This window comes from Sturnus vulgaris, chromosome 13, assembly GCF_052056855.1.
Source record: "Sturnus vulgaris isolate bStuVul1 chromosome 13, bStuVul1.hap1, whole genome shotgun sequence".
Taxonomy (NCBI): Eukaryota; Metazoa; Chordata; class Aves; order Passeriformes; family Sturnidae; genus Sturnus; species Sturnus vulgaris.
Window position 1 is genome coordinate 10,436,692 of NC_142255.1, and position 14,020 is coordinate 10,450,711.

Sequence of the window (14,020 nt, forward strand, 5' to 3'; positions counted from 1 at the left end):
TGGCGCGTCTCTGGAAGGTCGAGGGAAGTGATCCTGCCGCTCTGCTCAGCCCTCATGAGGCCGCATTTGGAGTACTGTGTGCAGTTACGAGTTTTACCGTACAAAAGAGATACGGAACTCCCAGAGCAGGTCCAGCGGAGAGCTAATAAGTTGGCCAAGAGTGGAAATACCTCTCATGAGGAAGGGCTAAGGGAGCCGGGCCTGTTCAGCCTCAAGAAGAGGCAGCTGAGAGGGGCTCCTGTGTAAAGTGTGGGTGTCAAGAGGATAGACTCGGGCTCTTCTGTGTGGTGCCATCCAATAGAACAAGGAGTAATGGGCAGAAACTGATGCACAGAAAGGTCAACCTGAATATGAGGAAGAACTTCTTTACTGTGCAAGCGACGGTGTAGGGGAACAGATTGCCCAGAGAGGTTGTGGAGGTTCCCTCACTGGAGATACTCCAGAACCATCTGAACACAATCCTGGTCCATGTGCTCTGGGATTACCCTGCCTGAGTAGGGAGGTTGGGCCGGATGACCCTCGGTGGCCCCTTTCAACCTGACCCATTCTGTGACAGCTTGGCCAGTTGCTGTGACCAGCATCACTGCTCAGTTTCATTTTGCTTTCCTCAGTGCTGCTGTACCTGGGCTGCCTTCATGACAAGAAAATAATACCAGAGCAGCAGTTTCAAAGGCTTGAACTATTTAAATTCACAGATCTTGCAAGCCAATGGCTTTATAAAGATTTTTACATGCTAATTTCTGCTGCTGCCTTCAACTGCGTGAGGCAAACCCCCCAACAAACCAGCTCTGCCTCCCCATCTCCACAAAGCCTGGGGTTCTCACAGACACCCAGATGCATCTGCAATATTTACTGGTCTCCAGGTTTTCCTGTTGTTGGTCATTTTATGTTGTTACAGTTTCTGACACTGCGTTTTTGTTTTGCTTTTTTTTTTTCCCCTACAGCTACTGCCAAGTCTTTTTAAAACCTGTGTTTGTATTCTACAACTATACTAACGGGGAAATAAATGTTTTACCTCAGAAAACCCGCAATGCAATTTGTTACTGTGCTTCCTTCACTCCGAGTACTTAAAGCTCCCTGAATAGGATGAGAGACAGTAAGATAAATACCAAAATGGACGAAGATACACACCAAAACACTGAGTGAGTGAGCCTGTGAACATTTGAAATGCTCAGTTCCTTGCTAGTATCTGCAGCCATTTATCTGAGGGTAGCAGGAGCCACGGGGCTGCCTGTTGGGAGGGGAGCTGGAGGAACCACATACCAGAAAAACATGGGGCCAGAGATACCCATCCCTCCACGCCATGACGGATGCAACTGCCCATTTATTATTTTCATTGCACGTGCATTTTGCAGGAGCATCGGCAGCAGTACTGGAAAGCCCCAAACATTTCTTTGGCACGTCGCAGCAGCTTCCCCGTCCCACCTGTGCTGTGGCGGCCCCGAGGCCGAGCGGGCCGCGGGGTGTCCGGCGCCGGCACCGCCGGCGGGGCGGGACGGGGCCGGGCCGCCGGCGCTGCCGCCCGGAAGGACGCGGCGTTCGCCTGCCCCGTGACCGCGGTCCCGCCTGACGCGGAGCCGCGGTGGAACCGCCATGGCGGGGGACGGCCCCAGCGCCCTCCCGGTGCAGCTGGTGGAGCAGCCCAGGTGGGTGGGTCGTTCCCCGGCCCTGCCGCCGCTTATCCAGGGGTGGGTGGGCGGTGTGCAGGCGGCCGGGGGAGGTGGAGGATGGGTGGTTAAGCCCATCCTCGTTCCCCGGGCTGAGGTTCGAGGAGGTGGGGACTCGTAGCGTCGCGATTTTACCCTGACACGACCAAAGACTCCTCGGGAAGCTGCCGCTGCCCGCGGCGCGTCGGGCTCCGGCCCCTTCTCCCCCCGACTGCAGCGCGGCCCGCCCTGGCGCCCCTTGCAGGGTGGCGCTGGGGCGGCAGGAGGAATCGTTCGTTCATTCATTCATTTCTTCATTCATCATTTCGCCTGCATCATTTTCCCCCCGGAGTTTTTGGGGAACACTGATTATTCTCTCGTTTTTGCTGTAAAAGGCCCTGGAGCGGCGGTGGCCTGGCCCGTCCTTGGAATGGCTGCGGCACGTGCCAGCGACCGCTCCTTGCCCAGGGAGTTCCGCTCGGTGTGTGGAATTAAAACGCTCACAAACGAACCTTTTTAATTGCTTTAGCATCGCAGAAGGAGCACTTCTTAAAACACTGGTTACTTGCATACGATTGCACCTTAAATCCCACAGAAACGACAAGTCCAGCATTTCCAGACTTGGAAGTGTGAAGCTGTGAGGAGTGCCTTTGCCTTAAGGCTTCTGACAATTTTCTTCTTGATGTAGGTGCTTGTAATTCAGTGTGCGTGTTGCAACATCAAGGCCAAAGCCTGTAAATAGCCTTTCATCAGGCCTGCTTGTAAAACCCACATTAAAAAAAGAGATCAATCAGCACTTAGATAAACATGCCCTCATGACTGCTTTGTTTGTTGTCTCATGGTACCAACACTACTATAAAAATATGTGTGAAACAAAGCAGCATTCTAAATACTGACACAAAAAGGAATAAAGTTAGCACCTAGAATTCTGCCAACAGATTCCCCTGTGGACTATAATATTATTAATGTGATCTAGAGAAAGGGTTGAACAATGAAATGGCAGAAATTGCTTTTGCTAATTGGAAGAGTGATATACCAATCAATACTAGGGGAGATGATAAGAAGGGGAAATCGCAGACCTAATACAGCTTTGTAATTGTTCACAAAGATAGATCTGAAAGATCTCTTAAAAAAATCACAACAAATTATATAATCATATTTTGTAACTTTCCATTTATAAAAATCTTACAAAGCATTTGAATATATGTAGCTGAACAGTAACACAGCCTTTACAAAGATGTACAAACTAAATAATTGTGGAATTTTCTAACATCTGTTTCTCATTGCAGTCTTCTTACTTCCACTTTGCATTAATTAGGCTTCCAGTTCTAGATTTAGATTAAATGTAGAAACCTTATCAGGGTTCTGTTACTGGATTTTTGTCAGTAGACTAAAATTTTGCTTTACGGTAGTTCCAAAAGGAGTTACTATCAAGTTTCCTATGCTTCACGAAGATATTGGCTTCATCTGTTCTCAGCCCTCGTTTTCCTACTGTTCTGCAAGACACACTAAAGTATTCCAACTTTGCAAACATCAGGCAGAAGGTTGGTGCCTTTACAGTTGCAGGAAATAAAGCAGTATGACTAAGTTTATTTGCTTTGAACTTTCAGTAGCACGCCAGGCACCTCTAAATGGAAAACCTGAAGTACTTTTGCTGGAATCCTGTGGAGTAAATACTGTCATAAATCATGGGGATAATCTGATGTTTGAAATTTTAGTTCTCTGTGCATGTATTTATACAAAAATGGGGTAGTGTCAAATATGAAAACTGATAAAAATCAAGATCTAAGGAGAGTCATCAACGTTATGTGAAGAGCAGAAATAAGCAGCTTAATATCACTCTTGATGTAGCAGAGAAAACTACACATACTTCAGGAAGCTGAATTGAATTTGCTTCAAGAAGCATTGAAACTTCCCGTCTTTTATGCAGCTATAGTCCTTCTAAATGTTTCTAACCTGCCTTTCAGATTGCAGAAACTGAAGGAGATGTTTATATCAAAGTTTGGATCAGCTCCCAAGTTTTATGCTCGTGCACCAGGACGAGTCAACTTAATAGGTAAAAGAGAAAAAATTAACCTTATTTTACTTCATCCATCATCATGGAAGTCTAGTAGATTAAAACACAGAATGAAAATGCTGGTCTTAATTTTTTTTCAGAGAAGTTTCTAGTGATAAATGGAAAATCATATATAATTTAGTAGATTTTACTGTGTCTTGTTATAAACAACTCTACATGGATATCAGTTTTGGAGAAAAAATTTATAGACAGTAGCGATGGTTTTGAAAATTGGAGTAACTTGCCATCTTATGGTTTTTTAAAATTAATTAAAGTTACCAAATATAACCAGCCCCACAGTAATGCACAGGATAAAGCATGAAATTATTCTACCACCATCTCTTTTTTACTCTTCCATGGAGATGTGTTCACAGAACTTAAAACAGTGGGTGTGATTCACTGGCAGACTGGAGAGTCACAATTACTTTGTGTTTAAGACTTACTTTTATTTCTGTAGCAGCCTTATTTTTGAGATTTCTCTGTCCATGTTAGGATTGTGTTCTCCCTGGAGCTGAGTTTCTTGCATATGTTCATAAAATAATCCTACGCATTTGAAGACATAGTAAAAGGATCCTGAAAAACAGAGCTGTAAAAGTCAGTTTGTTTACTGTGCAGTTAATGTTAATTTTTATCTCAGTGTTGTGTGAACATCTCATATAAACTAAATAGACAGCATATGGTAACTGGGAATTATTCCCAAGGGAGAAGATGTTTGCTACATACATCTTCTATTTGATTGTTACTGTATGTGTTGTATGCAGCTGTATTAATGATTATTTAAATGTAGTATCTTCTTGGAAAAAGGTGCAGAAATTGTATGTGCATGACCATTCTCATTCTTGGACAATAATCTATATGGTGAGGTTTTATAAAAATTTTTGTAACCCAGTGTTAAAACATGAACATTTATAAACAGATGCAATAGATAAAAATCACTAAAGAAAGAAAATCTTTTTGTGAAGTAATACAAAATGGAGGAAATGTACCCCAAATTTTAGGTAATAAGAGTTGAAACTACAGTAAGAAATTGTCTCATCCAGTAAACAACACTGAAGTCCTGCAGAAGCCCTGTTACTAGAAATTTGCTATTCTACAAAGAATTGCTGCAAAGTGTTTTCTTTGTTTCTTTGCTAGGAGAACACATAGACTACTGTGGTTATGCTGTGCTCCCAATGGCTATAGAACAAGATATCCTGATTGCAGTGGAACCTGTACAAACTCAAGTTGTACAACTGGCAAATACAAATTCTTCATACTTGTATGTAATTACTTTGTTTATTCATTAATTTTTATAATCCTCTTCATGCATTGCAATACAGTTTACCTTTTCAGAGATCTGACAGACTTCCATTGCAATACAGAGTCTGATTGTGTAAAACAATTTGTATTAGCAGGTGGAATCCCACAGACTGACTCCATGCAATGTCTATTAGTTCAGAGCAATAGCTTTGCAGCTGCTGTCTCCCACCTGTTTGTTCATATTACTCTGTAAAGCCTCTGATTTTTCAATCCTTCTAAAAGTGCAATTCTGTCTTCCATTCTTTTATCTCATCTTGCTCAATATAATCCCCATAACTGCTAGGAGCTCAGTTTCTCCTGGAAAAGAGAGTGAAATGTTTTGTAATCGATTACTGTAAAGGTAACACTCCCCGGCGCTGGAGAACCTGGGGCTGTGTTTTCACAACACAACAGCTTTAGCAACAATCCTGGCTCAAAAAATCTGTGTTCCCTCACTTCCACTTCCTTCACAGTTGTTGTTCACAGAATTATAGACCAATTTAGGTTGGAAAAGACCTTTGAAGATCCCTTGTAAATAATCATGTTGGCCTTCTGCTGAACTCCCTGCCAATGTCTTTCATGTATTGGGAAACCCCAAAACTGAATGCAATATTCCAGCTATGGTCTCACAAGTGCTGAACATAGGGAAATAATCCTGCCACTCTTTCCAACTTCAGGGACATTTTTCTGCCTCTTTGTAATAGACTGATATTTGTGTAGTTGCATGGCAGTTCAGATCAGGTCACTCATCCACATGAGCTTTTGTGGACATTTTGTAAAAATCAGAATCAGCAAAAGCTTAGTTTAAGCCATTTTTATTGAGCCATTGCTTTAATTGGTAAATTAGTTCCTGAAAGCACAGTGTGTGGCAGCACAGGGACAGGAACATACTGTCAAAAGTGGGAAACACTTGAGCACATATTCCTGCTTGAAGCTCAGTTTGTTATAAACATGTTCTGAACTGCTGCCTGCGACTAAGATAGCTGAAAGGAATTTGTACTTCCATGCTAAGTATAAATACTAAGAGATTTTTCACTTTGTGGAGTGTGTTTTCACATTATAGCTGGGCTGAATTAAGAGTTTGCCACTGCCAAAAGGCAATGGCTTGGCATCTTTTACCCCCGGTCTCCCTGTACCTGCTTCTATGATCAACTCAGCCTCTGCCTTTTAGCAGGTGTAGAGTACTTGTTTGATCTTAAGGTAAAGTGCACTATTGCCCCGTTTTTTGCTTGGATAATTTTCCGTCATTTTAGTGAGCTGCCATGCACTCAGTACTAAAGCTGACTTGGGGTAAACAGTGGGAACAAGCAGTGGTGAACAGGGAAGGGAAATGGAAGTGCATGGGACCTTTCCCCTTCTTTAACAGCAACCTCCCACCAGGGCTTAAGCTGTGTTGCAAAATCATTCTGCAAGAGACAATAGCTTCAGAATTACAATAGTTTAGATTAGGAAAAGTTATTGTAATGAACACTAAATAAAGCAGTAATAAAAAGGTAAACATTTTCACTCCGTCTTCAAGCTTTGCTGCATTATATTGCAATTCAAATGGCTTTCTCAGGACAATTCCACCAAATGTAGAATTATAGCCTTTGAATTTAAATTGCACACACTGACTATATTTTTACATGTGCCCTGGTTTCAGTTTGAAATCCTAGCCATATGATTTTTAAGCCATAAACAAAGAAAAGGTCTCAGAACACAGCATTAAGCATCTTGGTTTTGTTGAGACACTGTTGCTTAAAAACAAAGCTAAAACATGCCCCTAATTTCATAACAAAGAAGTATTTTTCAACACTTTGTATGTTACACCACATAACAAAACTGATGACAGTATGTCTTTTTTTTCCCAGTCTGTTACACTGGTAGATTTATGCCTGTGGTGAATGCATATCTATAGGCCTTTGGTGAACAAGGACTAACCAGAATCCTCTGTAGAATCACTATTTCCTGTTTCATTCTTATTTTGTGAACTGGTAAACTGTGGAACAGTTCTGTGGCACTCTTCCACCCTGATAGTTCATGTTAACTTTTAGTAGAAATAGGACAGAGAACAGGTTGCTAGAAAAAACACCTATTTGTTTTTTATCATAAATTATCTCAACTGATCTGATGCCTTTTATGTTATTGGGACTAAAAAGATACTCAAAACTTAAATTCGTTTGAAGTTCCTGATACCTCCCCTTCACAAAACATTTGTAATTGAGAAGTGTGTGTAGACAGAGTATCTGACATTATACTTCTCAAAATGCCTTCAGAAGTACCAGAGGATGGTAATTAGCAATCAGTTTCCATCTCATGACAAAACCTGAAAGTTTTGTTTGTTTGTTTTTAAATCAGGGTACTTGTACAGTAGACTCAGATTAACAAACAGATTGACAAGACAGTAAGGTTCTGTGAGAAAGAGCCAAGCTGATCTCCCAAAAATATGGATTATTTACTATTCAAGCAGTAAAAACCACCTCAGTCACTTTACTTAAAAATCCCATCTTGTCTAATTATACAGAAAATTTGAAGTTTTTATGTCTGATTATGCAGAAGTGGCATTCTTTCCTTAGCATTCTTTAAAACAGAAAGGCTGGAACAGACAATATCAGAGTAGTTTTATTTCATGGGTATGTTTTTCCCAATCTTCTTTTATTTTGTTATGAAGTTCTTATATTGAACTGCCTAATTTCAGTAGGAGGTTCAAAGGCAAGCCTGAAGATTTACTGATTTAAGATAAAGCTTGGATATTTAGAAACTGTCTTTTATAAAAAACTGAATGTGATAACAAGAAATAGACTTAAGGATTCCGGGGATTTTGACAGTCTCACATTCTTTGTCTGTGTGAATTATGTCCGTATAAAACCTGCCAAAATCAAAGCCGGTTTTTTTCCTTTCATTTTCTACGTGAGAAGATTGCAAAAAAGAGCAAAATGCATTTTAAGAAGTCGTTAATTTATCTTGAGAACCAGCAAATATAGTCATAATATGTGTCTTCTTGTTCATTGAAATTTTACTCTGAGAGGTAAAAAGAATTATGAACATAAGATATTTTAGAACTCTTCTTTGAGGCAAAGAGGACTTAAGATTCCTTTTCTCATAATCTCTTTCACACATTGCTTTCCACCAGCCTTGTTTTTTACAACAATAATTTAGGATTATTGTAGGAAGCAAGCATAAACAAACACAGAATTTTAAAATCTTCATTACTTATGACAAGTATTTTATATTTTACAAATACCTCGGGGAGGGTTTATTTTACTCAAGAACCATAAACAAGTTGATGTTTTATTCTCTTGGAGATCATTCTAAATACACATGAATCTCAAACTGGAAGAATGTACAGCCATTCTCAAACTTCCTAGTACTCTAATTTCAATACTCCCTTTAATATCTTTTGTCTTCCTCTACAAAACCTAATAATTTCTGACACTAGCTGTGTGCAATTCTTTGCTGCTGCATTGTTGAAAAAAATCGTGCTTGTGGCACTAAGATAGGAGCTTGCACATTAAACCGTTCACCAGTCTGATGGGTTTGCACTGTAATTAAGGTTGAACTTGAATGTACAACTGGCAGAATGGGAATTCTAAGTTGATACCCAAAGTGCAAGGTCTGTCATGTGCCATGGAGCTGGGCACAGGCTGCAGGCTGGGGGTACAAGTGGAGCTGCTCACTGCAGTGGTGCAAGCAATAGAATTGTGGGGCCACTGCAACACTGCTTGTTGCTTTGGGGGTTGCATGACACAACAATCACAGGCTTTAAGTGCACCAGAATGAATGAGCTTTTCAGACATTGCTTGAAGACAATTGTGTCATAGTAAAGATGTTTTATATTTGTATAACTTTTTCTCCATAGGTAACAGATAAAAACATCCTTTCACTGGCATCCATTACAAGTATTAATTAGTGATGTCCTTTTGGACAAAAATAAATCCAGGAAATCAATAATCTGTGTAGTTCACTGGAACCAGTGTAAGAAGGAAAAATTCTATCCTCTTAGGACGTGCAGACTGTCCTCTGAAGTATTATTTCGTGAAACTGGTTTTATTCCTGTTAAATATTTCCAGGAATTCGGCTGCCTCTGTTCAAATTCTTTAGCAGAGCTTGTCTTGTAGAGCACATCTTGGTCTGGAACTTCTGAATATTTTTAATTTGATTTCTTGATGTTCTCAGTGCCTTTGCTGTTTCTGTGTTGGGCACCTGCTGTCATGACATCAAGCAGATAAAGTTCCTGGCTGTTCAAGGGTGCAGACTGCCAAACAACTTGCACACCTTGGGGACTGACAAACCTCTCTGAGGTCTCTGCATGTCACCCATGCCCATTCTGACAATATCTAGCTGGTCTTTAGGAACATTCAAGGTCACTATTTTTATTATTTTGAAAGAAAGGTGGAGTAGGAATTATCCTGGAGGAAACAGATAAAATATTTAAACTAAATATTTTTGTCTTGTAACATACATAATATAACTCTGCAGCATGAGGCCTGTTCTAGTCAAGTGCCATTCAGAGCAAAGGTAATGAAGATGAAATCCTGAGAAGGAATTACCAGAGAGCCTGAAGTTTATCTGTCTCTAGTCAAGGCTTGACAGATATGATTATTTAAATTTTCAATTCTAAGAAAACTTCATAGCATACACATACATGATGGAAGGCATCCTGCCTGAATTAAGGATGTCAAAGGCAGCTTAATTTCGGGATATATTTAATATACTCTTTATACTTAATCAAGAATTCTTATGCTTTCATCTAAAAAACCCATTTAGAAATGATTAATAAAGAAGGTAAAAAGATCAAACAAAAAACCAAGCCAGAAAGCATTGCACTGAAAACCAGCAAACCAGCCTTGTCCATCGGCAGGTGGCAGTAACAAGCCACGTTTTTTCAGACTAAATGTAATACAAATTAAAGCCTCAAGGTTTTTCTGTTTTTGCAGGGATTTCAGTACTAGTGTTAATAACATTCAGATTAACAAAACCAAACCTCAGTGGCATAACTACTTCCTCTGTGGACTGAAGGGTATTCAGGTAAGCCAAATCCATTTAATTTATGAAATTAATGTACAAATAAAATACAACAAGAATACCTGTTTACTCTCAAAATGTTTCCCTGCATTCTATAGCTTTTTCTTTTTAACATACAGTTAAGTATTTTTATATTAAAACTTGAAGAGTGGATATGAGTGGGTTTGCTTTAAAATATTTGCAGAGCACTATTTTCATCTCTATAAAACAAATTACGGTAGCAAATAATTGCTTAGGAAAGTTATGATCAAACATTATCAGGATGACATTTCTGTATTTTGAAATCAAAAGGAATGCTTTCCAATGGAATTATTTAATTAAAATATTTTTTGAAAAAGATTTGAAGGTTTGTCTTTCAGGACATGAAGATCATATCTTAGCCCTTTTCTTTCTATGGAAGCATTTAAAAAACATGGACTTCCATTAAAGCTTAAAACCTATAATTTGTGCACAACAGCTGAGTGAAGCTGACTCATGCAGTAGGCAAAAGCAAATGCAAAAGCCAAGTAAACAGCATACAGAAGAAATAATCCATTAAGAACCATTACTCATCCTGGTTTTCAGGGTTTGGAATTTCAATGGGATTTTCAGAATGTCCCGAGTTAAAAGTGCAGCAATGCAGGAAGGGGCACACTTACGGGAAAGGCAGGAGCACAGACAGACACACAGACACACACAGACACACAGACACAGACAGAGACACACAGACACAGACAGACAGACACAGACACACAGACACACACACACACACAGACACACAGACACACAGACACAGACACACAGACACACAGACACACACACACAGACACACACACACAGGCACACAGACACAGACACACACACACACAGACACACACACAGACACACACACACACACACAGACACACAGACACACAGACACACAGACACACAGACACAGACACAGACAGACACACAGACACAGACACACACACACAGACACACAGACACACAGACACACAGACCAGACCTTTTCCTGTCTGCCTACTCCAGGTTTATCTCCCTCTCCAGACTGACCTGACGACACAATTGTTGTGACAACCAAGAGCTGGTCGTCAGTGATGCCCTGGGAGGTGCCCTTAACTCACCATCGAGGTTCCTGCAAATGTCACCTGCTGTCAGGTGAGGCACAGAATTCACGGCCCTTTGAGGGGGAAAAAAAAGAAAAAAAAGAAAAAAAAGTGACTTTCTGCTCGATGATCTAATGATATTTCTGGAAGGGCAGATGGGATAAACAGTGATGGCAGGGCAGGAACAGCCAGCCCAAATTATGGGTAAATGTGCTTTTTAAAGCACGTGAAGTTTGCCTCAGGATAGGCCATCTAGGTCACCCCACAGGATGATCCAATAGCTAAGGACTGCAGACTGCTGAATAGCCTACCTCAGACCTGTCACTGGAGTCTTCAAAATACAATATTCAGAACAATCAGTGCCACAAATCACTTTAATGCAATTCACACGTCCTAAAAGCCCCCTGATTCTATACATAGACCCAAATACATTACTTATGCGTGCAGTAACATGAGTATTTTCAATTTTGTATTGCTCAGTAACACAGGCATTTAAATTGCACTGACTGTAGAGATATAGATTAGGTTTCTTTACAATATATCCTTTCTTATATTAAGGCTTGCATGACCAATTGACTTATTTATTTTTCAGTCTGCTACTGAGATTTGTTTCCTAAGGACAAGCTTTCATACTTGAAGGTTAATTTGCAAAGCAGGTTTGCAGACTCTAGTACTGGCAGAAAATAAGCATAAATGTTACAGACTTAAGAAACTCTGAAATACAAGTACTCAGAGGGTCCAGCAGGATAATCTGTTTATATTAAGTTGAACATGCTATCCTTTTGGGACAGAACTCTTGCAGAACTTGGCAAAGTCCATTTTCATTTTTGAAACTGAAGTACGTTTTCTATTTAAACATCGCGTGATAAGTCTGCAAGCCTGATTCACATTCAAGACATCCAGAAACTGTGGATCAGTTTCTGGTTACTCAAGCATTTTCTGTTTTTGAACAAGCCTGTCTAGTGTTCTTCATGAAGGGGCATGGGCAGCAATAGTATTCTAGATATGAATGTCCTTTATTTGTAAAACAGGAAATTCAAAATATAACTTTAAAGACTTTAAAGGAGGCTCTTTGTGTTTGCTGATCTCTACCATTGATATTTATTTTTGAAGTTGTTTCAGGAGAAGTAGTAGAAATCTTTTGAAAGTGGACATTTCTTTATTAAAATACTGTTATTTTTTCTGATTTCTGACACTGTAACATAGTTCATTGACATATAAATTGCATCAGAAGTCAGCTGTTCATATACCCCCCATATACAGTCAGTGATTTTTTAATAAGTACTGCATGTTTGTTTCAAACTAATAGCAGAGAGAAATTTATATAAAAGTGATTATAAATAAAAAGACAAAGCAACTAAAGGATAATTAAAAGAATATGTACATGAGGATTTATGACTTCTGGATTAAATGTATTATCTGTAATATCTATCATGTATGTTAGAATATTTTAAACTTCATTAAAAACCAGCATGCCAGAGACCATCCCCTCTGGTAGGTGTGTCTTTGTGACCCTAAAGCACAGAGCTCCTTAAGTACCATTGTGGTTTTCCCAGTGTCAGTCCTGTGGGTGCTTCAGGACGAGTATCTGGCTTTGCAAACAGCTGCATGGCTGCTGCTCCCCCTCAGTGTCATGTGGCTCCCTAACGCCACGTGCCAGCACTGGAAGTGAAGCATAAGGTGGACCTTGAGCTCTTCGTGGTGCCTAAAATGAAGAGCTGTGGAGAAAAGGACAGAAGTAGGGTATAAAAGGACTGGTGACTTTGCACTGTCACCACAGCAGCTCAAAGCAGAACCAGTTGCTGCAAAACCCACCCACGAAGCTCGGTGAATTCTTGGGCGTGCAGCCCATCCTGAGTTCTGCTTGGGGTAGTTATATGTTTGTGTACAGCAATTGCAGACATACCTTTGGCTGAAGCCCCACCACTGGCTTTCTTCTTAAGGAACAGAATGCAAATTTTGCTTTTGGTTTATTTTGGAGATACCAGAAGCAGGTCCTTGCTTCCAGCAACTCAGCAGAAGGATTCTCTTTCTAAGTATCAGATAATTGCAAGCCTGAGCCTGTCTGTACTTGAAACTGAGATTGTTTATTTTTTCATTGTTAGGAACATTTTGGTCTTAATAACCCAACTGGAATGAATTGTCTGCTAGACGGAACCATCCCTCCAAGTTCTGGTCTCTCTAGCTCCAGTGCTTTGGTGTGCTGTGCAGGACTCGTGACACTCAGAGCTAATGGAAAAACCCTCTCTAAGGTAATTTACTGTAAAACACGAGAGTGTCAGCAGTAAAATTCTACTTAAAATTAAATATTGTTAATGCCTGTAAACATTAAAAACACGATACAATTGTTTTTGCAAAGAGTTGTTGGATATAAACTTAAGATATTGCACAATTGAGCAAACATCTTTGGCCAAATTTTGGCAGGATTTGAATTTGGCAAGAAAACAGGCTTACATTAAAGCTGAAAAAAGGAGCATTATTGTAAGCCTGTATTTTGGCCAACCATCAGGTCCATGCCTGGACCAGATGTGCTATGTGCAGGCCAGGGCTGAGGATATATGTGCTGAAGCATGTGGACCACACCCCCGAGGCCTTTACTCTCTCCCTGAATGACTTTTCATGGCTTTAACAGCAGAGCATCTGTTGGAGGCCTGTGGAACAATTTCTTGATAAATTATGTAATCAGCACAAAGTAGAGGTAAAATTCTTCCATCTGACTCTCCTTATGCTCTTCACAGTTTTTTTGGAATGAACATATTTACAATCCAAAATGTATTCCTCACTTTTAAACAAACATTAGTCTAAAAACAAACCCCAAGTATGTGACCTGTTAGCAGTACAACTGTTAGCACTGTTTGGCTTGTGTAATACAGATTTCTGGAGGAGTCATGGTCCTTGAAGGTGCCATATGGGAATGAAGTTCTCTCCATTAAAAATGTCTGGTTAAG

General features: G+C 40.2%; 1 protein-coding gene across 2 annotated transcripts in view; it reads left to right on the forward strand.

The window, feature by feature from the left end:
* Positions 1-1,497: 1,497 nt before the first annotated feature.
* Positions 1,498-14,020, forward strand: part of GALK2 (galactokinase 2) — a 47,017-nt gene continuing 34,494 nt past the window's right edge. The window contains exons 1-5 of one of the 2 annotated variants that reach the window (XM_014887734.2): positions 1,498-1,646; positions 3,614-3,702; positions 4,837-4,960; positions 9,897-9,987; positions 13,178-13,324. In XM_014887734.2, the coding sequence (XP_014743220.1) occupies positions 1,594-1,646; positions 3,614-3,702; positions 4,837-4,960; positions 9,897-9,987; positions 13,178-13,324 (504 nt within the window). In that variant the 5' untranslated portion in view covers positions 1,498-1,593. The remainder of the gene's footprint in view (positions 1,647-3,613; positions 3,703-4,836; positions 4,961-9,896; positions 9,988-13,177; positions 13,325-14,020) is intronic. The other variant, XM_088172544.1, reaches the window with a different exon arrangement.